General features: G+C 33.3%; 1 protein-coding gene across 1 annotated transcript in view; it reads right to left on the bottom strand.

Moving 5' to 3' along the window:
- Positions 1-22,963, bottom strand: part of LOC117120488 (guanine nucleotide-binding protein G(i) subunit alpha) — a 64,417-nt gene extending 41,454 nt beyond the window's left edge. The window contains exons 1-3 of the mRNA XM_033265504.1: positions 22,481-22,963; positions 10,491-10,533; positions 2,390-2,531 (exon numbers count right to left, since the gene is read on the bottom strand). Coding sequence (XP_033121395.1) covers positions 2,390-2,531; positions 10,491-10,533; positions 22,481-22,598 — 303 coding nt within the window. The 5' untranslated portion in view covers positions 22,599-22,963. The remainder of the gene's footprint in view (positions 1-2,389; positions 2,532-10,490; positions 10,534-22,480) is intronic.
- Positions 22,964-23,506: the final 543 nt, after the last annotated feature.

A 23,506-nucleotide genomic window follows, 5' to 3' on the forward strand; every position in this document is an offset into this window, starting at 1 on the left:
TTTTTCCATGATTTATAATAATTGGAGTAATGCAAATGCATATTTTCTAAAAAAAGTCAATTTTTAGTGAAATTTTGCCGGGAATGGGGCTTTAATGCAAGTAAATCTTTTATACACAGAAGCTTTTATGTCAATTTATTATTATTATTATTAATGTAGGCTTTTTAATTTCATGCATTTCAAAATAACCTTTTTTAAACTTTCTATGATAGACTATGTCAGTATTAAATATCAATCGTGTCACATGTTATCAAAATTATTTATTTTATTATTAAATATTTTAATGCAACTGAAGAGTTTATACAGAAGCTTCTACTGTCAATTTATTATTATCATTATTATTAATTTAAGCTTTTGATATCACAACATAATTATTCCAAAATCGTTAACTTTTTTAAAGTTTTCTAATGATAGGCTGTCAATATTATCTTCCAAAATTATCTAATATTCATGTTACATAATATTATTTTCAACAATAAACAATATTTTATTAAGTATGTTAAAAGTTAAGCTTTTAATACAGATAGGCCTTTATTTATATAATATAAATATTTCAGAATGGTATTCTTTTTTAAATACTTTTTTAATGATATGACAGGCTATCTGTATTAAACTTATCCTATAATGGCAAGGCCTCTATGATGAGATCACTTTTATCATTAGATTAAACATCTATCTGTATGAAACATTAGGTTCCCTGGGGACAGTTCCATAATGCTGCATTTACTGTGCCTAGCAATGCAATATACGCGAGATGACATTCAAGCTACACTACCAGGTACCAAGTTCAGCCAAAAATGAAAAAAAAAATTCTTGTGTTGGCCACGTGTTGGGAAAATCCAAAATAGGCCTACGGGTAGGTCAGTAGGAATGTGTTTATGCCCAAAAACGAAGAAAATATACATAAATACAAGACCATTTCTAAATCTATATTGATAACGATCGCATAACATTACATAGCATTGCCTACGACCCAACAAGATAGGCCTATTCCAGCCTTTTTGTCTCATTAAAAAAATATATTTTGTTGGTAGTCAAAAAAAAAACAAAAACTAAAATGCCGAACCTTAATTTTGTACATTTTAGGTCGGTCGGGCGTGGCCAACACGATAATTTTTTTTATTTGGCCTTACTATACTTCAGTGTGGAAAGAAAGAGACGACATGAATGAAGCAACTTGTTCTCAAAAACACATGAATTATACTAAACTCTTTCAGACTCAAAACCATTCAGGATTTGGAATTTTTATATTTAGAATTCATCTTTCAATTACAAAGTTAATTCAAAAAATAATTTTATAATAATTGCTTTCTTGCTTTTGAGAATAAAAACAATGAGTATTATTTTAGAGTTTATTATTCATCTATTTGTTTATTTATTCATAAACTCACACATCATTAATTTTTTTCCTTTTTTTCTTGTTATCATAATACTGTTTTCTCATTCAATTATTCTATTTACATTGTTAATTATTAATGACTGACTTTTCTCTATCTGGATGACCAAAGTTATCCAGTTTAAATGTTTTAAAATACATAATATAAAATAATAATAATAATAATAATAATAATATAATATAATAATATATACCATCATTAAATTACTTTTATTTGTTATTTTATACTTTACATTCAATTATTAACTTATTAATAGGGGTGGGAGGGAGGCTGGTCAAATTGCTAGACGCTATAATACAGATGGACATGCAAGACCACACACTGGACCTCAAGAAAATGGGTCAGACGAAGGGGAAGGAAAAACACAAGTAACAAAAATGAAATCACAGAATTTGAAGGCTAGTAAAATTCTGCTCGAAGGAGAAGAAATGGAAAATTGGTGTTCAAAGAGGACTTCCTTCCAGTGGCGTCACTAATGGGGAGGGGGATGTAGGTCAGGGTAAAACTTCTCTCCCGTTTGACAGGTTTTGCCTCTATGTAGTACAGGTCTGGACCCCACAACAAAATCGTTGGACTAAAAATATCAATTTGCATATAATATATGTCAAAATAATGTTACGTTGTTTACCAATCCTTCATTATGTGATCTAAAAAAACACAATTTTGTCCCATACTAAGCCATAAAAATTTCCACCACGAACCTTAGGGATTTTAACAGTATTCTAGACCCCTGACCATGGCTCACGGCAGTACCTTGGTTTAGACCCCTATCATACTTCTCGGATCCCCTGTCAGCAAATTTCTGGAGCTACCACTTTCCAACCAGGCTAGAATATTTAATTTATCTAGAAACACTCGGCTAATTGATGTATAGATCATTTTTGTATTCGGCAGCAATTAAGGCCAATATACTCTACTGCCTCAATTATACTGCCCTCGTCGGAACTTGTGAGATTACGAGAACTTGTTTTTACTAATTACTAATGACTTACTGCTCTATCCGGATGACCAAAGTCTATTTTGAGGGATCCCATAGCCCTGATAATTGCTATCATGGATTGGATAGTGTTGCTGTAAACAACCGGTTTGTATTGCAAACAGTCATCTTCAGTATACCCTTCTTCATGAATAATTCTGCAATGGAAATATAATGTGTTGTAAATTTCAAATAAAGTTGGAATACTATACTGCAGTTATGCAAGCTAGTAGGCCATTATTTTTTTAAGCAAAAGGCTATAACCAAGAAATATCTACATTAGGAAATGCTGTAACAAAGAAATAATACATAATAGAAAATACTCAAACCACTACTAAAACCAAACACTTGCGGCCTTAATAATCACCTGAAATCGAAAGTATATTAGTAATAAACAGACTTGTTTGCACATCCCAAATAGCACAAAATATCAACAAATTAAAGCATAATATACTAATGGTAAACAGTTTATTTAAATATTTTGTATTTTATCTACAAATACAGTTTTGATATTTATAATTTAAGTTGTATTGTATCTTGACATTTGACATATAATTGCAAGCTTTAAAAAACAAGGCAGCTTAACTGATAATAACAGAATAAAGCCAGTACTGTTGTAAAAGCTCGACATAAATATTAATCTATTAATCTAATCACAATTCGTCCTCTTTGTGTTGGTAGAAAATGAAATCCTGAAGTCAGATTATATAAATCTCAATTTGTCCCTATGTGTTAGGTGGGGAGGAGGGGGGAAGATTGTAGTGGAGCTAATTTTAATTCCTAATTTTGTCCTTTAATTAGAAATATCACCTTTTTTCACTCATTGAAAGTACTGTACAATATTTTGAATTTTTCATTTGTTCTCTATACATTAATTTATTTTACTAATAAATAATGGAAAAATTCCCATCAAAACACCTGTTCATCAGCTTTGAGAAAACTGCATATTCATAGCTGGATATTGGTTTAAAATTTGCAAACAACTGAGATGTCGGAAGCCTAGTCTTTAGTTCATGGCTGCATCCTATATCTCGGATAGCAAATCAATTTGTAAGAGGAGAGCGTGGAATATTGGGATTGAAGCATAACTAATTTGCTTCAAAATATTTTGAATTCCCTGTAGAAACCAGGATATGGTAAACACAAAATGTGATAGAATACTGCATACACACTGCAGGATATACTGCAGTTTAGTACAAATTTGAGATACCAGTAGCTAATTCAAAAAAAGGGGAAGGAAAGAGGGGGTGAGGCAGTTGATTACCCCCTCCTGCTGTATTTTTCAAATAAAAAAAAAAATGGAGAATGAGACACTACAATCAAAATCAAAGTCCGAGAGTGCCATTTCAGGCCATCTGCTGTAGAGGTTCCATAATCAATTTTCTGTCATCCCAACCATAGTGAGTGAACCTTCTATCTCTAAAATCCCTCCCCGGACCCCCTACATTATTCCCAGGGGCAGATTTAGGTGGGTTGGGAAAAGTATGGTGCCCCTTTTGGAATGTAACAAAAAAGAGAAGCAAACAAAAGAAAAAGAAATATTATTGATCACCCAAAATGGTTCCAAGTTTATTTGGTTATCTAGAAAACACAAATTTCGCAGAGGTATGCCACCGGACAACCTAGGATAGTGTTGTCCCAGATCGGCCCCACTTTCAGCTCCCCCGTCAGACGTTTCTGGATCCACCCCTGATTCCTGAGATGACAAAAAAGTTGCTCTGTGAAGTCAGAACTACTGTATGGCTTTTAATTATTAACAGAGGCATAATGATTCATAATATTCTCCCATTTCTACATGACTAGAACCTGTAGAAAGTAGAATTGAAAACTATTTAAACCCTGGAGGCAAATTTATGTGCAATAGAAAACCATGATATCACAAACTTGATTTGTAACAGAACACTAAATATTAACGCTACAACCATGCCCAAACCACCCTTGAAAACTGGATTCAGTCGGAAGGAAAGGATGGGTTCATTTAAATCAAAACACCCAGCGAGTACAGAAAATCTAAATGACATAAAATGAAAGTGAAGTCTTGGGATATGTGAACTTAGTGGCCTATCAGTATGATACCAGCCTAGTAACATTTTAGAAGGTGATTTAGACTTGTTGAATAATATCTAGTGCATTTACATGTCAGATTTCAGAAACTTTTTAATTTATATTTCCTGAGGAAAATGTATTTTTAACATTACGGTAGGATATCAATGGCATTAAAAAGATTATTTAGTCTCAGCTAGGAAGTAGTAAAATAGGATTTGTTTATTTTTGTCTTACTGATTTACCTACTGGATTAGGCCTACTTTAGTTTAGCAAAACATCATGGCTAAGCATATTGAGACTTTGGCATTATCATGGATAAATTGCTGCTGAAATTAGAATTTATACTACAGTATATCAATATAACAAATGGAATACAAGTCACGAAAATCTGAAGGAAAATAAGTCTCAGAAAAAGGGATTAGGGTGTGAGGTTATGTTATGAGATTAGAATATTGGATTAGATTATAAGTTCTGATTGATTACTATGGATCTATACATAAAATATGGACTAAAATGAAATTGACTACTTTAGTCTTAATCAGATCTTTCTGTTCTCATTAACTGTACAGTGGCTAAAAGTTCAGTTTTCCAGATTGAGAATTCTAATAATTCCAAAAAATAGCCATAAATTTACCTTGCATACTCGCAATATAAAGACAAGACTTAAAATAGCAATTACTATAGAAAAACAGGGGGTTGTCTTATACGTGCGACATACAAAAATCTTCTTAAACATGAGGGTTGTCTTATTACGTGCACTGCCTTATGCGAGTATACAGTATGCTACCATTACCATATATTATATAGGCCTAACCATTACATTACACATTAATACATTAATATCATTAATCTTTTATTTATTTATTTATTTATTGATTAATATACTATAACGCTAAACTGTGTTGAAAATGTATTTATCACTCTTGTTGGTACCTCTGTATAATGAATAATATTTTGAAAACTAAAATGATGTCACAATTAATTTCCCACAAGGCTGTTAAAAATGAAATTATATCTGTCTCTTATACACATCTAGATGTGTATAAGAGACAGATAAGGGAGACTTTTTATTTTTCATTTTGCTTAAGCCAAATATCACCCTTGGGTTGTTTACTGGTGAACTGATATCCAAAGTAAAATACATTATTGAGAAAATACAAACAATATCTACTACCATAGTAGGGAGGTGGGGGAAAATCACAATTCCCCCCTCCCCCACAATTTTTTTTTTCAACACCATAGAAGACATCCGGCTGAGGGTTGAACTAATTATTTTATGTATTGGGCCTGAAATGTTTATCTTTTATCAGTAGTTTTCATGACATACACTAAAGACACTGTATAGATATAGCCTATAGTCTAATTAGCCGACAGTCTATGAAGAAACAAAAATTCTAAATCCATTAAAAATTTTGAATTGCCTCTTATCATGTATCAAGACGTTACTATATTACTTTCATTTGAAAATAGAATGAAATATTTTTCCTTACAAAATAGAGATGCCAATTAATAAAATTGTCTATAAATAATCAAACATAATAACTTAAAATGTTATTTTTATTTAATTTTGATGTTTTTCCAAATTTTATATTTTTAGAACACTTCAAATCTGCTGTTGTCAAATTTTTCCTCATAAAGTTTCATCTGAAGGCATTATTAAATTATGAATTTAAATATTAAATTAAAAATATGCAAATTTCAGAGACAGACTTTTAACTGTTTAGTGATTTCCATTCTACTATGTTTAACTTTTTATATGCCAAGAAACAAAAATAACACATTTTCATACCTTCTTATATTATATAAAATGTTCCATTTTTATTGTAAATTCATCTATTAGGCGAGACATTTTGTATAATTTGTTTCGTGTACTTACTTTTTTAAAGATTGTCAGAGGAGGGTGGAAAAAATTAAAATGAAATCTTTTTTTTCTTATTTAGCAATGGTTTTGACAAAAGCATCCACAGAGAAGAGAAAATAAAAAAAATTATTGGAGAATGTGAAAAAGTGTAGAAATGGGATGGTCCAATACTTTAAACTTATATAATTAGGAAGAAATATTTATTTTCGGAGATTTGGTTGAAGTCAGCGGCAGGTGTAATAAAAATAAAGAAAAACATATTTTTTTCTGTAATTTCCATTTTTTCATGGTGGCGGGTGTGCTAATTGGCCAAAAATAAAATGTTATATTTATTTGAAATCATTATTATTGGCGGGCGATGAGTTCACTAAACAAGGTATAAAAAAAGTTTTGCATTATTTAAATATTTTGATTGTCAAGTTTATTGCGGTAAGTGCGGTTCTTTTAATACTGAGTTAATTCAGTTTGCTTTTTAGGTACTGTTCTCTTCAGGCTCTGTTTATATCAAATTGTTTCTAAACTTGATTTTCTGTACCTGTATGTTTATCATTGCCTAGAAATAAACAAACAATGATTTCAAGATCTTACACAGCATCTTCATCAACTGTGTATCAAAATAGAATACATGCTTGTCAATAGGTTACACCTTGCATTGATAAAGTAGAACCGGAGCTGTAAATCTTCGCTACCAGCAATAACATAATTACCGGCAACCTTGCCAGATGATAAAGAAGCCTTATATAGTTAAGCAATTCTTTCATCTGCCTTTATGACTAATCAAACTCAGCTGTCGCTTGCGAAATTACACTACTAGGTGAAAATTACCCACCATGCAAATCTCCAATGATATTATGCTAATTACGATGGAAAGCTTAGAGAACATATGCTGTTTACCTTCCCATGGGTGAAATACGTCCCAATTAATTGGCCAATGAGAGAACACATAAAATGTCAAGCTGGACATGTATATTGTGTTGTGGAGAAGAATTAACATGTTGGTCGAATCTCTATTTTGCATTGTATTTGTATTAACATCCATTTGACATTCCATGTAGGCTAACTGAAATATTCTCTTCTCATTTGGAACAAATTGTAGATTATCACAAATATCCAAAGCTTTCGTTATTTGAGAATTAAATACAGTATATTTACATTACGACAGAATTGCATCAAAGTGGCTTTAAAATATTTATAAAAAAATTATATAACTTTGGAATAAAATTAGAAAATAAACAAATTTATTTTTAATGCTATCACATTTAAAAAAACAAATTTATTTCCATAGACTTTATTTGATAGAATACGAAAATCTTGGATTACACTTTTTTTTGTTTTTTAAATAAGGACCAGTAAAATTTTGCACCCGGGTCAGTATTTTTTGGCCGATTTGAGGCTCAAAATGCTCTTATCTGATCTTATTTTTAAACATTTTCCAAATATAGAAAATTATTATTTTACAGTCAGTATAATTATTACATCACAGTACTACAGTATATTATAGAGGGTATTACAGAGTAACACCTACTGCAAATAAGGTGCAGATAGATTTGTTGGTTTTCTATTTCAAAAAAAATAAAAACATCTTGAAATTTTATCTTAGTCTCAATTTGTTCTTAATTTTTTAGCGATTTCAGCCTCAATGTTCTTATAAAATGTTTTCTTAAAAAAAGAAAGTGTAATATTTTTCAAATCTGCAGAACCTTTTACTTTTTGAATTACTGAAACAGTATTACTGACATGTACTTTAAAATCAATTATTTATTTTTTAAACCACATTTATAGAGGGTGACATTTTGAGGGTACATCCTCCTAAGTCCGCTGATATAAAGGGCCCTCTTAAATTTAAATGAAATAGCAAGAAATAATCAGCTAAGTCTTAGGGTTACAGAGTAGAGATTGTTTTTAATAGAAAAAAAATTCTGTGCAGCCACAGATTTGAACCCAGGGCCTTGGGATTGGAAGGCAAGCATCTTAAACACCAAGCTGCAGTAAATCTTCACTCAGGCAATCACCATTGCAGCTTTTTTCATAGTTTCTGTCAGTTCATAGGACCTATCCTTCACAGGAAACTTGTCTGACCGTAGCCCTACAGAGTAATAGTTTTATATTCCTGTTTATCAGTTTTACAACAACATTAACAGATAAGAGAATTTTCAAATCTCATTTAATAACAATCAACATACCATACCTTGTTGTATTTTTATACTTCATAAACATATTCAACAATTTAAGTCATAGTTTAAATTATTTATAAATTTTGGAACAGACTAATAAATATTCAGTAAATGAATTTTTTCATTTATAGCTACAATATATTTTAATTATTAATGTTTATTTTGATATTTTTGTAACAAGTCTATTTCATTTCTTAAATGATAATTCTTGTTATGTAAAATTTTAATAATTTTTTGATGAAGGCCCCATTTTAGCTGTCAATTCAAGGACCAGTTTGAAGGACTATCCTCTCTAATCTAATTTTCTTCCCTGGTTTCTTTTATGAACAATTATGATAAACATGACCTTGACAAGTCAAGCGTAACACAGGTGGGTATCCATATCTCCGAGGTCAAGGTTCAAATTTCTTGTGTTTACAGAAATGCAGGAAAAGCTACCAGTTTCATAACCTGTATTGCATTTTATAGGCGTGCCAATAGAATAATATGTGTCCCAAATGATGCTGAATTGAATACTATAGCCAAAAAAAAATTTGTTGCAATGTATTTTGACACTGTAAATATTGATGACTAATTGATAATAAGGCTGAAACTATTTGTCTTGGGTATTTTCTTTTAAATAGGACTGTGGGTAAGTATAGCTCTCCCATGGTACACCCTCCTCTTCCATTTTTTTCTGTTTAAAGATAGTCACCATGTCATCACATGAAGCCCAGTAGCCCTAGGAAAGGTCTTCAATATATACACATGCTAAACTTTACTTGCTTTACTAGATAGTACTCTACAAGTATGTTCTTATTGTGTTTTTTTTGGAACATATATCATTAAATAATAAACAGCAGTAGCAGTCCTTATATTAATGAAGGACAGTACTGATTACGTATCACAATTTTGTAAAAATGGTGAATTTTAAATGTAGTGGAAATGTGGCGCAATGGTAAGGCTTTTACCTTCTAACTGAAAGATAAGTGTTCATGCCTAATCGCCAAGTACTTTGTCTACTTGGCTATTAGGAAAAATTTAATCACTGATGTATTCTTCCATCAAGAAATAGATACTGCACTTAGGATCGTGTTTGATTGGTAATGACCTGAATAATATGTTACATCAGTAGTCAACACTTCCAGCATATTGACCTGTGTTAGATCAATTCACTGGGATTGTAGTGTATAAAATGCATGGCCATGGGCCAAGCATTAGTGCTATCACTATAACATAAAAACATGAGGATAAAGTGCTTTGACCTAATAGTTTGTTATTATTACAGAAAGAATGGTATGAAAATGATGTTCATTTCTTGTCTTGTAATTGATTGGGTCAGACCATTTCCTTGACAGTTATTCCACCTTAAGTGATGTATTGTTTAGCATAAATTTAAGACATAAAACTATGTCCTATGACATTTTGACACCACCTCAACTAAATTTGAGACATAAAAATGGAGACTATTTTTTAACTATGGATTAGAAGAACACTGTGAATCTCGATTTCACCTTTATTCAATGTTTAATAGGAATTATTGTATATGATTGGCAAATAAGTGTTTCCAAGTACCACTTAAAATAGTTGTCATCATCAGTCATTCACAAAGACAGATCAACTTTTTGTATATAGTTACCTTTGATGCACAAAAGGAACAATATTGCAGGCTACCGTGGATACACATGACTATACATTTAGTGTTTGCTTTGTTACGCCGAAACAAAACTCAACAATCACAAAAGGTTGTCCATCAAAAGTTTACCCATATTTACGTCATGCTTTAAATCTTTACTCCTGACAGAGCAATTTTGATAAAATTTACAATAATAGCTACAACAGGGCACACCCTACATTAGCATACTTTAGCGAAAATATTTGGAAAGTTCTTGAACCTAAGAATTAAAAAAAAATGCAGTTGAGTTAGTATGGACTGCCGAAGGAGTGCCTGAACAAGTTATTACCATACAGTAGTAGTAGCACATTAAAAACATTAAATTACAAAACCAAACAGACTGATTAAGAAAATTTTAAGTAATGGAGAGGGAAGTACTTACTTCATTTGTTTAACAATTGTGCTTTTTCCTGATTCTCCAGCACCTAAAAAAATAAAAGATAAAATTGTAAATAAACATCTACGATAACATTAGCAATAAATTTAAAATTTATTTCTGAAAACAAAACAAAAACAATCCCCCAAAAAATAGTACCATCAGTGAAATTGTTTCCAATTACAATTTGCACCATATTTAAATGATGTAAAAAAGATGCAAGTAGATTTTTAAGAACCAATGAACAAAACAATAAGCATTTTTCCCCCCAATCAAAGTAACATTTTGAAGTCAAGGTCAGCCTGTCTACATTTGAGTTCATTATAAATCATAGGGCCTACTGTAGAAGGCGCACTAGGTTTTACAGTAACTGAAGGGTTTACTGTCAAACATCACTTACTCCACACAGTGGCGCAATGAAGATGCCTGCGTCACCTGGTTAAAGCTTTCTTTGGGCCTCACCTGACTGGCGGAGAGGAGGCATGCAATAGGCCCAATGGGGTATGGGACGAATCACAATTGATGCTCGTTTTTCACAAGTTACCGGCATACCCCGATGTATTCTTACACGTTTTTGATCAAATATAGGACCTATCGTTTTGGCCAAAAAACACTGATTAATATCTCAGGGCCTTAATGGCTTTTTTAGCCATTAGGCAGTTTTTGCCACACGACGTTAACCTTAACTTTAACGTTAGTGTCCAACATGCAGCGCGATAGCTCGGCCCCTTTTGTAAACAAATCGAAATACGCATGCACAAACCCATAACTAACGTACGCCGAGCACGTAAAATCCTGAAATTAACGTACTCCGCAACGCAAGATGAATAAATTATGACATCATCCGTTAACGTTAAGGTTAACGTCGTGCGGCGAAAACTGCCTATTAAGAGCTCAGCCAATGCCCACATGTTAAAATGGTAATCAAGGTTAAAATCAACAGTAAAGTACAGAATTTGGCTTGAAATGTGAACCCTTTAAACATTGAAACAAAATCAGTAGAAAATGCAGATTCAAAGGGACTTTTGATTAAGCTTTGTCTAGACTACTGTATCACTTTATTTAAAACATGTGATATGCCTAAATATGGTCATGATGACATCACATCATGACCATATATAGGCATATCATGACTAAATATGGTCATGATGACATCACATCATGACCAAAAGAGGCACATTAATACTGTATGGGCATACATTCAACAGTTTTTTATTGGAGAAAATCTGATAGCGTGGACCGCTTAAATATATATATAATACCACCATTTATAATGTGCTTTTTCCTATTATTATTATCCAATAAAAATAAACTAGAAAGAAACGTAAACAAAAAATCCCAGATATTGAAATTTAATCCTTGCAAAGGTCGGTCAGGTCAAGCAAGTGTACTTTTGGTTTAGTAAACCTCCTTAAATAATCCCATCAACGTTGCTGATATTGATAATTTCTTTTTATGAGAGTATATTTTTAGACAGTAATCTGGAATGGAAGGAATATTGTAATCTTCAGTTGAAAGTGCTGTACACTGTTTATTTTTGGAAGGTTGAAATGAAGCTAAAACATGGACTGAGTAAAGAAAGGACTACTGTATTACTGTAGTTGTTTGGAGATTTGTTAAAAAGCAACTGCCTTTCCTACACCTATACCTTATAATAATACAACCTTTTGACTAATGAAAGTTTTTGTCTTTTAGCAAAAAAATGTCATGTTCTGAAAAGCGAAAGTTTGGTCCCTATGGTTTTCTAAGTTCCAAGTACAACATCCAAAACATTGTGTGTTGAGGCACTTTAATAACTTTTAACCGCATATCCAATTAGAATACTGTACACTTTATTACACACATGAATGGCCTCATTGTTATAACATAAAACCCCTGCTTGAGTAAAGTTTTCTCTTTCTAGCCACGACCCAATTTATCATAACAGCTCTTTCATATTCCTTAATTACCAACCAATCTGTATCAAATCATGCAATTTCCTATAAAAAGAAAAAGCCCTACTCTCTAGATAACCAACATTCTAAGAAATGGTTAATGTCCGATCTTAAAAAAAATTATCAATGTTTAATAGTTTACAGTTAATTACTTCCAACAAGACATGTACTGTAGCAGACCAAAACAAAGTTTCAGTGTATTACAGAATTAAGTCTATACTGTAGTCATACAATTTTTAAAATTAACCACACTGTTTTATTTACCATTCTCATTTTATTACCTGATGAAAACACATGAAATTCTTTTTTGATTATTTAAATGTTACATTTCAATATTCTATTTTATTACAAACTTATCCTAACCTACTGAACCTTACCAATTTTACTTACGATAAGTTTGAAAATTATTCTTGTTTTTTTATTTTTTAATTAGAAAGTAGATTTTTTTTATATTTTTTTTATTTTTCATTATATCTGTTTAGTTCCTGGGAGACAAGAAGCCTATAGGCCTATTCAAAATGAAAACAAAAGTCAGCCATCAGATTCTGCAGAAAGACATAATGTACAGTAATTACTGTAACTAATACTAATATGTGGGCTTTTATTAAACTTTTTTTAAATTTACATTTAGACAGCATACTGAAAAAAGTCTCTGAAAAAAGTGATACAAGCCATTATGATGATTGCAAATTTTCAATTTACAAATTACAGTTTCTTACTAAATAACTAAGCCAGTGTTCTCCCAATTGACACAGTTGGTAAATCTGTTCAAAAAAATTCAGCACAAGGCATCACCTTTTGAATAGGAAAAAATAACAACACATACAGCCCTAGGCATTGACTAAAATGATGTTCATTACAGGTACTGAAAGGCCAGTAACCCTAGATTACCTCGGCCTTAATCAGGGAGTTTTTAAAATTTTTCCAAACAAAATTTTGACAGGTTGGCCGGTTATTATTACAGGTAAATAAAATTGACAGCTACTGTAAAACAGCTTCGGGAGAACACTGACTATAAAGCCTTTCATTATTTATAATAGTTAACTGCACTGTGTCATTTCGCAGTAAATCCTTGTAAAGCGACGACATGATACAGATGCGTGCAGTGTTGAAGAATACTAAGCAATGATATGTCGTCGTGTTGTTACCGTGTCTAGCGTAAATCTAGCTCAAAGCAGAACATTTTAATTTATCACTGCCAGCTCCAGTAATGAGCCGGTATGTTCAGTAGGCATGACCAACTAATCAAACTAAACATAATATTCAATTAAAAATAGATTGTATAGTAATGAGAATAATTACCTATGCTAAGCCTAAGTCCAGTAGGCCAAATACTGCCTCCCGCAAATCATGGGAGTCAACAGAAAATCTCGACAGGCTCCCGCACTCCCGAAACCAAGCAAGAATCTTCCGCAAAGTAATTAAATCTGAATGTTTTTACTATAGTACTATTAAACTGCACTGCCCCTTTCCTATCATTTTTGTCTCATTGATGTCAATTTCGATGGGTATCGACAAAAGCACTAAAAATATAAAATTACATGTGCAAAGGCGAGAAACTTTTTATGCCTTGTTTAGCGAACCCGCTGAATAATGATGATTATAAATTAATTAATTAATTTTACGCACTTAATCTCATTACTGCACTGTTTACATTCACTAATAAAATGTTATTTTCTCCTCCGTCTGGATGTTTTTTGCAAAACTATTTGCTAAATATGATAACAAAATTTTATTTTAATATTTTCCCCCCTCCTCTGACGATCTTAAAAAAAAAATGAGTTCGCAAAACAAGATATAAAAAAAATTATCGCCTAAGAGAGCTCATAAAAACTGATCTGCTGGAAATGATTTAGCTTCCAAATTGGGACCCCTGAAGTAATGCCCTACAACAGGGGTGGGCATAAAAATCGGTCAGAGGGCCAAAGTGAATTTTTCACTTAACACCGAGTTCAGCACCCAAACTTTGATGATGCCTGAAAAATCCTTCATGCACTGCTTTCACACCACTTTATTCTCAGTTTAAATACTACTTTTTAGGGATGGTCAGTGTTGGGCCGTAAAAAACAAGGTGTTTTCTGGCAAAAAAAAGATTTTTGGCGGGCCGCACATATAGGGTATTTAATTCATAATCGCGGGCCGCAAAAAAATCAATGTCGGGCTGCACTTTGCTTACATATGCCCTACAAAGATTACAATTTCTAAGGTATATAATTATATTGAATAATTATTTGCTGTCTTTAACTATGATTTTAGAAAGACCTTTTGAAATATAAGACATAACCTTTGTTTAATTAATGGACAATAATTATGAGCCCACAGTCGTGTCATCGCAGCACCAGATGGCACCCTTTGTTGTCAACCAAGACGTTGGTTACCGTTCATTACGCCTGAATAGCTTCATAATCTTAATGGTTTGGAATAGGCTTTCTGGAATAGGCATTTTAAAACCTAATAATTTACCATCAAAATGTACTAAATAACACAAAAAGCTTGCATTATATTAGAAATCAAACACACATTTAATCATCAATTAACATTTACAAAGAAAAATAAAGATACAACTTATTAATAATTATGTCAGAAATTTGGATCAATGGTTTGTCAGTGGAGAAAAAGACATAGGTTCAACGCATTTTGTGTTGCCGGTAGCAACGGAGTAGTATCACATGGTATCGTGACGCAACACTGCAGTACTCTATTGTTGAAGCAAGCAGAGATAAAGAATATAATACAAACTGTGTTATAGAGTATGCTATGTTGTGATAGCATTTACTGTAGATATTTCTTATTCTTACGGTACAGTACCTTCCACTGTACGGCCTACCGTACAAACCTAATTTAAATAATGAATTCTCGTATGTGTTGCTTTTACTGACTAGTGAGACAACTCCTCGTTCAATAATTGTAGATTCATGTTAGTGTAAAATTGTTAATTTACAATTATCCCATTATGAATGAATGCTATGTGACTATCAGGTGAAAGATATCTGAAACAGTTTCTCTGGGAATTAATACTAAGTGTAACAGGATCAATGCAAATCATACATTTGGTCCAAAAATAGAAACTATGAAACCTGTACAGCTTTTATGAACTTGACACCACAAACATGAGCCAAGGCATACTTTACTGACAGCTCCTAAATACAGCAGGGCAAGAATTGATGTTAAATTATGAAAGTTGATAAGCTTGCCACCTTGGTTTAAGATAACCTGTACTGTAGCTTTGTTAGTTTTACTGTACAGTAAGTAATAACGATCCTGAATTCAATAATTTTAGAAAGTAAGTTTAATAAATCACTCAAGTATCTTTTTACCATAGGGCAAACAATTTGTTTTTTTGGCCTAATATGGAAACCACCTCATTACTAGCTAGTATTCTGTTATTGTATAGTATCTTCATAAAAAAATTATTAACCCTTGACCTACCTCACTACGTCTACTCCACAATGATCATATGATCTGTGAATATTCCCAATAATCTTGAAGGTCAAATAAATTTAAAGATAATTGCATTATTATTGCCAACAGCAACACATATAATCATAATAATGAGACATGTGGTAAACCACCCTAGCAACGTTTAACAACTCCTTAACAACGCCAGAAAATAAACAATCAAACTACCTATATATAGAAATGAAAACACATTGCTATAGTTACAATTCAGTATCCTTAATAAGTTATTTATAGAATGTACATAACTGTCTATTTTGTTTCAACGTCTTATTGTTGCTATCGATCAGTCAAATCAATCTTGCTGAATCAAGGAGGATGGATCAATACACGCAGGCAAGAGGTCTCTCGTAATAGGAATTATCAAATTAGTTTGGAACCTAAAGCAAGCAATATGGCTAAAATACCAGTGACATCAAGTCCTCTAATATCACGCTACTATACTACTACTATGGTATCATCCAAATAAAAAATTGTTTCTCAATGATCAGGCGAAAATACCTTGATACCTTGTTAAGCGAAAACCGCCGCCCACCAATAAGGCCAAACAAAAAAAAATATTGTGTTGATATGCCCGACTGAACCATTTTAATGGGCATTTTAGATTTTTTTTACAAAGAAAAATATGTTTTAATGAGCTAAAAATGCTGGAATAGGCCTATCTCTCTGGAAAGTAGGTGATTCGACAGAGTTATGCGATCATTTTGCTCTTCAATACAGATTTTAAATGGTCTTTATTGTATTTTGTATATTTTCTACTTTTTACTATTTACAGTAGGCACATTAATGGTAAAAAATAAAAAATAAAATTTCCTACCGACCTACCAATTTTTTGGATTTTCCTAAAACGTGGCCAACACAATCATTTTTTTTGGGCCTACAGTAATGATGATTGTGAATTTTAAAAACAAATAATTTTGGCCAATTAGGGCACTTGCTGCCATGGTAGGGAGGGAGCTTTTTTAAATTTTTTATAAGTTAATGAAACCACCCCATTGATACATGCCAAGCCTTTGAAGCCTGCAAAGCCATGTGTATATGGCGGCTGACTTTGCTGGATCATCCAGTGTAGTGTTTGATCAGGTGGAATTGATACGAAAAGACAAAATAATTACACAAAAAAAAAATCCTAGCTCAGCTGAAGTGGAATTACGGGCCGAAAGACGCCATTTTTGTGAGTTTTGGCGAATATAAAAAAAAAAAAAATACGCACAGAAGGGGATGATCAACAACTTTTTTTTAACATTTACCAATTATGAAAAATACTGTAATTTATTAATGTACAAGTTAGTCTAGGACAGAGTCTATATAAAAAGAAAAACCTAGGCCTACTGTTGAACTTGAACTTAATGATGGAAGAATTTACACTAAATCAACTGATTTTGCTGTAATGCTCTAGCAAATATTAATAGCATTTTCTGGTATAGTCCTAGTACTATTATACCAATTGTTCCCTATGGAGATCCAAAATTTCCAAGCCCCTGAGCAAACAGAACACGAAGAGTATTCTCCTTCTGATGTCAAACTGCTTGGCCTTCACTCAACTGTATTAACAATCCACAAATTCTTTAAACTGGGCTAGCCTAGGATTCAGCAAACCTAAATTGCATTTTACGTGGAAGCGAATGGCACACAATGTTTGCGGCACAGACTCTCAACCTTGAGGTCGGGGTTCGAATCCCTGTAAAGTCGCTTGTGTCCTTAGACAAGACACCTTATCTATGTTTGCCTCTCTCCAACCAGGAGTAATGAATATGTGGATACTTGGTAGGTAGGATGTAACATTGAGCGCAGATTCTAGCTGCTTATGGGTTTGTGCTTCCCAGGAATTTGATCCAGTGACTTGGGGGGGAGGGGGGATGGTGATGGTAATAATGAATAGCGCATAGAGGAAGTTCATTGCAATGCGCCAGGCCTACAGTACAGTATACGCATCATTATAATAATGTCATGACACTTTTTAAAGGTATTTTTATTCGCAATAAGTTTATTTTTAAAAATGCTTGAAGGGGAGAGGAATAATGTATAGCGCATATAGGCAGTTCATTGCAATGCACCAGCCCTACAGTACAGTACACGCATAATAATGTCATGACACTTCTCAAAGGTATTTTTATTCGCAATAAATTTATAAAAAAAATGCTTGAGTTGCAGGCTTGAGAAAGAAAACCTTTTTTAAATTTATGTGCCAAAGATGTTACTTATAATACAGTAGGCCCTATACGGTCCTAAAAAGAATTTGGGAGGGCAATGGAGACGAACATTATCCATTTATATTTTAACCATGGAGGTATAAAAATAGAAGGAGAAACAACCCTTTGTACTTAACTGAGTTGCCGACACATTAAAAAAACCCATTAACCTCGGTATCGCACATCATTATCAATACCCTCAGGCAAGTATGCAAACGAACACATCCGGGGTCAACCATTCCTAGTTGGTCTGTAGGCAGCAAACGCACAGGTCTCGCTTCACTGGTTTCACATCACTGGATTTCGCATCGCTGGATTTTCCCATCAATGATAGTATTAATTAACACATGCAGTACTTGCACGCCAGCCTACCATCCAGCCATCATTAATAATTTTACCAATATTATAAATTTACGTAAGCCCTGTCTGCTTAGACTTAAAAACCTTTATAATTTAGGTATATGATACTGTACACCACCAAGAACGAGTTTGCGGCCATGTCTTTTGTGAGTTGTTTACATCTTGATAATTACAGCATACCTCACTGAACCTCAGTGCTTTAGATCTACGGAATACCTAGCCAGACCGTAATACATCCACTTTTTATGTTTAGTTAGCCGATTTTGTCATTGGCGATTACAGTTGAAAACCACACGGGTATTTTCTAGTTTTAATAATACATAATTAAAATTGTAATAAATTACTGGTATTGTCTCCTTGATCTTGCCGACTATGGCATGTTTCTTTACATTCTTTATTTAGAGGCTTCAGTGCGTGCGGGGCTTACTCGGGAGCTCATTAAAAAAAATATTGGCATGGTGCTTTCCACGTTCGTTCCCATGTTACCTCTCACGTATTCCCGTAGGTCATTAGCCTATCGTAAGTCTTTCGTCATTGTAAATAAACGTTTATAACTGAAATGCTTGTCTTCATTGTGTTATTTATTCATTTTAACATACACATTGTATTTAAAACCCTGTTTCTCAAAGTATTTCATTGGACACAAGGAAATAAAAATACTCTCGATTAAGCGCATATATATCATATTTTTATAATCTGGAGAAACCTATTTGAAAGAAAATCTCCGTTTTCCCCCGAGTAGTTGCTAGAATCTTCGTTCAGCCATAACGTCGCGATGAGTCATCGGATTTTTACAAATCTTAGTTTGTCTGAAAGAGGGCAGCATTTTACGATCGAATATGGTAAACCTTTGAACTACTACGTACTCTAAACCAATGAAATCGTGTAAATAATATGTATTATACATGTTCAGGGCACAGAATGGCCACGTATTGAGATTAGAATACCAAGCGACCATCGGCAACTCAGTTAGGATCAATGGGTAATTTGCAGTGACCTCGCGGTGTTAATGGTCGCCTTGGGCGCAGTAGACAAGAGCGGCCTTTTTGAATTCATTTTAGGCAGCCAATCAGGATTGAGCAAGTTAGAGTATATCACACAGAAAGCCATTTAGTTAATAGGATTTAGGTTGGTTGTTTCTCCTTCTATTTTATACCTCCATGTTTTAACCTACTTTGTACAGTTATTTCTTTACCCAGTTTAAACAAACAAAAAGATTTACAATAACTTTAATACCACTTTATAATTCATTGATAGTAGTACAGTGTATCTAATGACTAAATTTAATTCTGAGGCAAACTTATCAAAGTATATCTAACCAGATGGTAAATAAACAACACATAATCAGATTATAATGTGACTAATAAACTATGATAATACTAAACAGGCATTTTCTCGCACTTGTGTATAATACATTATGCAAAGAATGCCTTGGCTTAAAGTAAATATACCTGTACTAAAACTACACGTGAATGACCTCCGAATACATGACAAAAAAGAAATTTATGATAAACTGATCCTGCCATCAGTTGTAAACAAACATTATCTTATCCAACCCCCTTAAAAGGTCACAATCAAATTGCTTATGCTGGCTAGAAAAAGAAAAGGTTACTTGCAATCAACTAATATAGCAATAGACTTTATGTGGAGTGGATGCGTTGGACGCAGTGGTTGAGGCTTTGACCCTCAACTGCATGGTCAGGGGTTCAAGCCCTCGCTGTGTTGGTCACTTGTGTTCTTTGGCAAGACTATGTTTCTCTTTTTCTACCTATGGGTATAAATGGGTACCGACATACTGTATGCTAGGAAGGTTTAAACAGACTCGCTGTGAGGAGTGTCGATCCTCTCACAGCATTGCAGTGTGGCTCCAATGCTAAACAAAGACGGATGGTCACTGGTAAAATTTTGACTACCCTTTATCCTTTAATATGTAACAGAAAACCCCAAAAAAACTCATGTAATAGTAATTTTAATGAATTCCCTCTGTTTAAGTTGGGCAAATATATTTCACAATATGATAAATAAAAATTGAAAATATCCAAAACTAAATTGCCAAAAATAACAACACAAAATATTGTAACAACCTGTGACATTAATAACATTGTATTCCTAGCAAAAAGTAATGGGTATAATCTATTCATTAGGTTTTTTTTGGCATATTTTGATACAAAATTCCAAAACACTTCATAAACAAAAAACCTTGAAATTATCTTTTTGTCCATGATACTACCAACAGCCTAGTAGCAAACTATGAATGTCAGCACATATAAAATCAATTAAAAATTTTGATCTTTTATTTATAGCCAGATCAAGGCTAAACAGTATTTTTCAATAGCAATGTACTACCCAAGGTCAAAGGTCTTTGTGGTGTACAATATGCACTCCCCCCCCCCCATCCCACCCTCCCTACTCTGTTGGGCGAGATAAAATAACAATAAATCAAATAAATTTTAAATAAATAATTCATTTTCTTAATTTATGGATTGGTAATCATTTGGATCTAAACTGTCATTGTTTAGATCCAAAAAAGAGAAAATTCTGGAATGTAAAAATTATAGAAGAATTTAAGCGAGAGATTCTCCATGGTACAAAATAGGCCATTGTTCTCGAATTTGCTACATAATACCTTTGCTGTATTTGTATGACATTGGGAAGCCAGTTTAAATCTACAAGTACAATGACATGTTACAGCAATTTCCTCTCTGTGCTAGCAATTAATTTTTGAAGTACTGAGCACTAACAACTATATATTCCTACCACATTACAGGGGATAGGCTTATACCCAAGGAATGTTCATACAAAATGTTATCTTAGGGATATAAAAAGGCAATTTTTTAACACTGCATGCCCAATCTGAAACGAATCTTTAATTCTCCCTCCCCACCCTAAACATCAGCTGAGCTCCTTATTCAAATCATTCGATGTCATTTCAAAGAGCTAGCACCATTCCCTAAATCGGATAGTAGAAGTACCATACTCCTTGATGAAAAGACACGATAGTCTTTTGTTAACCAAATTTTGTGTATTGGCTTAAGCTTGGTTTCCCTACAATTGCTACCCTGTCGCTACAGATTTTTTTAACTGCCATCGTTGCTCTGTGACAGATTGCCTGGTCTAAACTACACAGTGATGGTTTGACTGTTGGCTAAGCCTCCATTATATGTTCGAACACTCCTGATGTGATCAATGCAATCCCAAATTTTGTCGAATTCTCCCAAATTTTCAGAAAACCCCAAAATCAGTCAATTGATTGGCTTATTATTGGTAAAAATATTTAAGTATTTCTGTGCCAATCTTTCCTTTGTGCATCGACTCACTATAACAGCTCCCTGATCGATTCTATACGATGCTGGTGCACATACAATGACATTCCGATACTTCAAAAGATCAGAATGCTTGTATTTTTTAGGTGGAGTCACACTTCACCAGCAGAGCAGGTCCAGCCTCCAAAATGTTGAGATTCGCATGTGCTTCCTGGAACCTGTCTCTTATACGAAACGTCTAGCCTAGGCCTCCAATAGGCCTAGCCCCTTTCTACTAATAATGGGAATGGACCCTGGAATGATTAGTACACCAGTCAGCTGTGTATTGACATTGTATACAAAGATATTTCTTTTAAACCAGTTAGGCTAGGACTCCTTCCTAGGTCTAGGAACTAGTATAGTAGTAGTAGGAGCTGGCTCATCCTACTACACAAGCTTGGCAGAGGCTAGGCCTAGCCTGTGTGTGTGGCCTTTTCAATCCTTCATTTTATACCTCCATGTCCATGATTAAATATAATTTGTTTTCATTTTGGTTTACAAACAACAAATCAAGATGATTACTCAGAAGTGAATGTGAATTACAGATGTGATGATCATGTGCAGGAAGAATCAGGCGATAATTTTCGATGCGATCATTTATATTTTTAAAATATATTTCTGCAAGTGGTTGCCTTGCATTGCACGATTCCGTTTGAATCCATTCATTGATTGTACACAGAACCACTGAACCCGAACTGATATGGCGGTTATAAAATAATAATTCAAACGTTTGATTAACACAGGATACATACCTAATAACAATAATTTAACCTCTCTTGCTGCTTTTTCACCATCTAGCCTTAGATTTTTGTCAATTTGTCGCGATCTTTCGGCAGCTGCCTTATCTTCTGCGCTGGTAGCGCAACCCATATTTTTTTTTTAGTAGTTCTGTGTTCTTGAAATACAGATGCAACGCCCAATCTAGCGACCGCACCGGCGAAACAGCTTTGTTGTATCGCTGTCGCTGCAGTCAAAACTATCACAAATCAAAAACCACAGGTAATTTCCAACACTTCAGCTTGCATATAATTCCTCAGATTTTGGGTATTTATCCAGTTGTAGGTATATATTCCTCTAAAAGCTGTTTTACAACTTATATATTTGATATTTCATCCCCGTACAGGTACGGACTTCTATCATTGAAACGGTTCGGCCCAACAACACGAACCGATTATTTTCATCAGCAGCTGAAAAAAACCCGTATGTGGTTGGCTGTGATCGTATGTCTAGTCTTCGATCGTTTGTATAACCTTTAGCGCCAACTATAGTAATGAAAAGAGCTGTTAAACATTAAGAAGCGTTTACAGTGTAACGTAGGCCTGCAACTAACTGAAAACATGACACAATACAGTAACATGTTTTTAATACGCCTTAAATTATTTAGAAAACAAATTCCAGGCTGAATTTTACTCTAAATCCTATTTAATTCCTGAATAAAAAATAAAATTATCAACCTAAGATTCAATAATATCAAAAGTCACTAAAAAAGTTTTTCGATGGGTTAGAATAATACCGTAATTGATAGTAAACTATATAGGCCTAAGTTCACCAAGTTTCCTAATAGTAAACAAACAGAAAAATAAATATATTTTGCTAAAGTAGTAAAGCTATAGAGCCGATAATCATATGAAATTTTACTTATAGCTATGAAAATTATAATTCCGGTATGGAGTGGTTATTTTCATTCGATGTGGTGACAGGTGACAGACTTTATGAGACAGAGTTAGCGGTGCGCATTCCAGATTTTCAAAAAGTTCATTTTGAAATGGCATCTGGAT

Source organism: Anneissia japonica, unplaced genomic scaffold, assembly GCF_011630105.1.
Source record: "Anneissia japonica isolate Jap-2015-1 unplaced genomic scaffold, ASM1163010v1 scaffold1698_len283567_cov170, whole genome shotgun sequence".
NCBI classification, from domain to species: Eukaryota; Metazoa; Echinodermata; class Crinoidea; order Comatulida; family Comatulidae; genus Anneissia; species Anneissia japonica.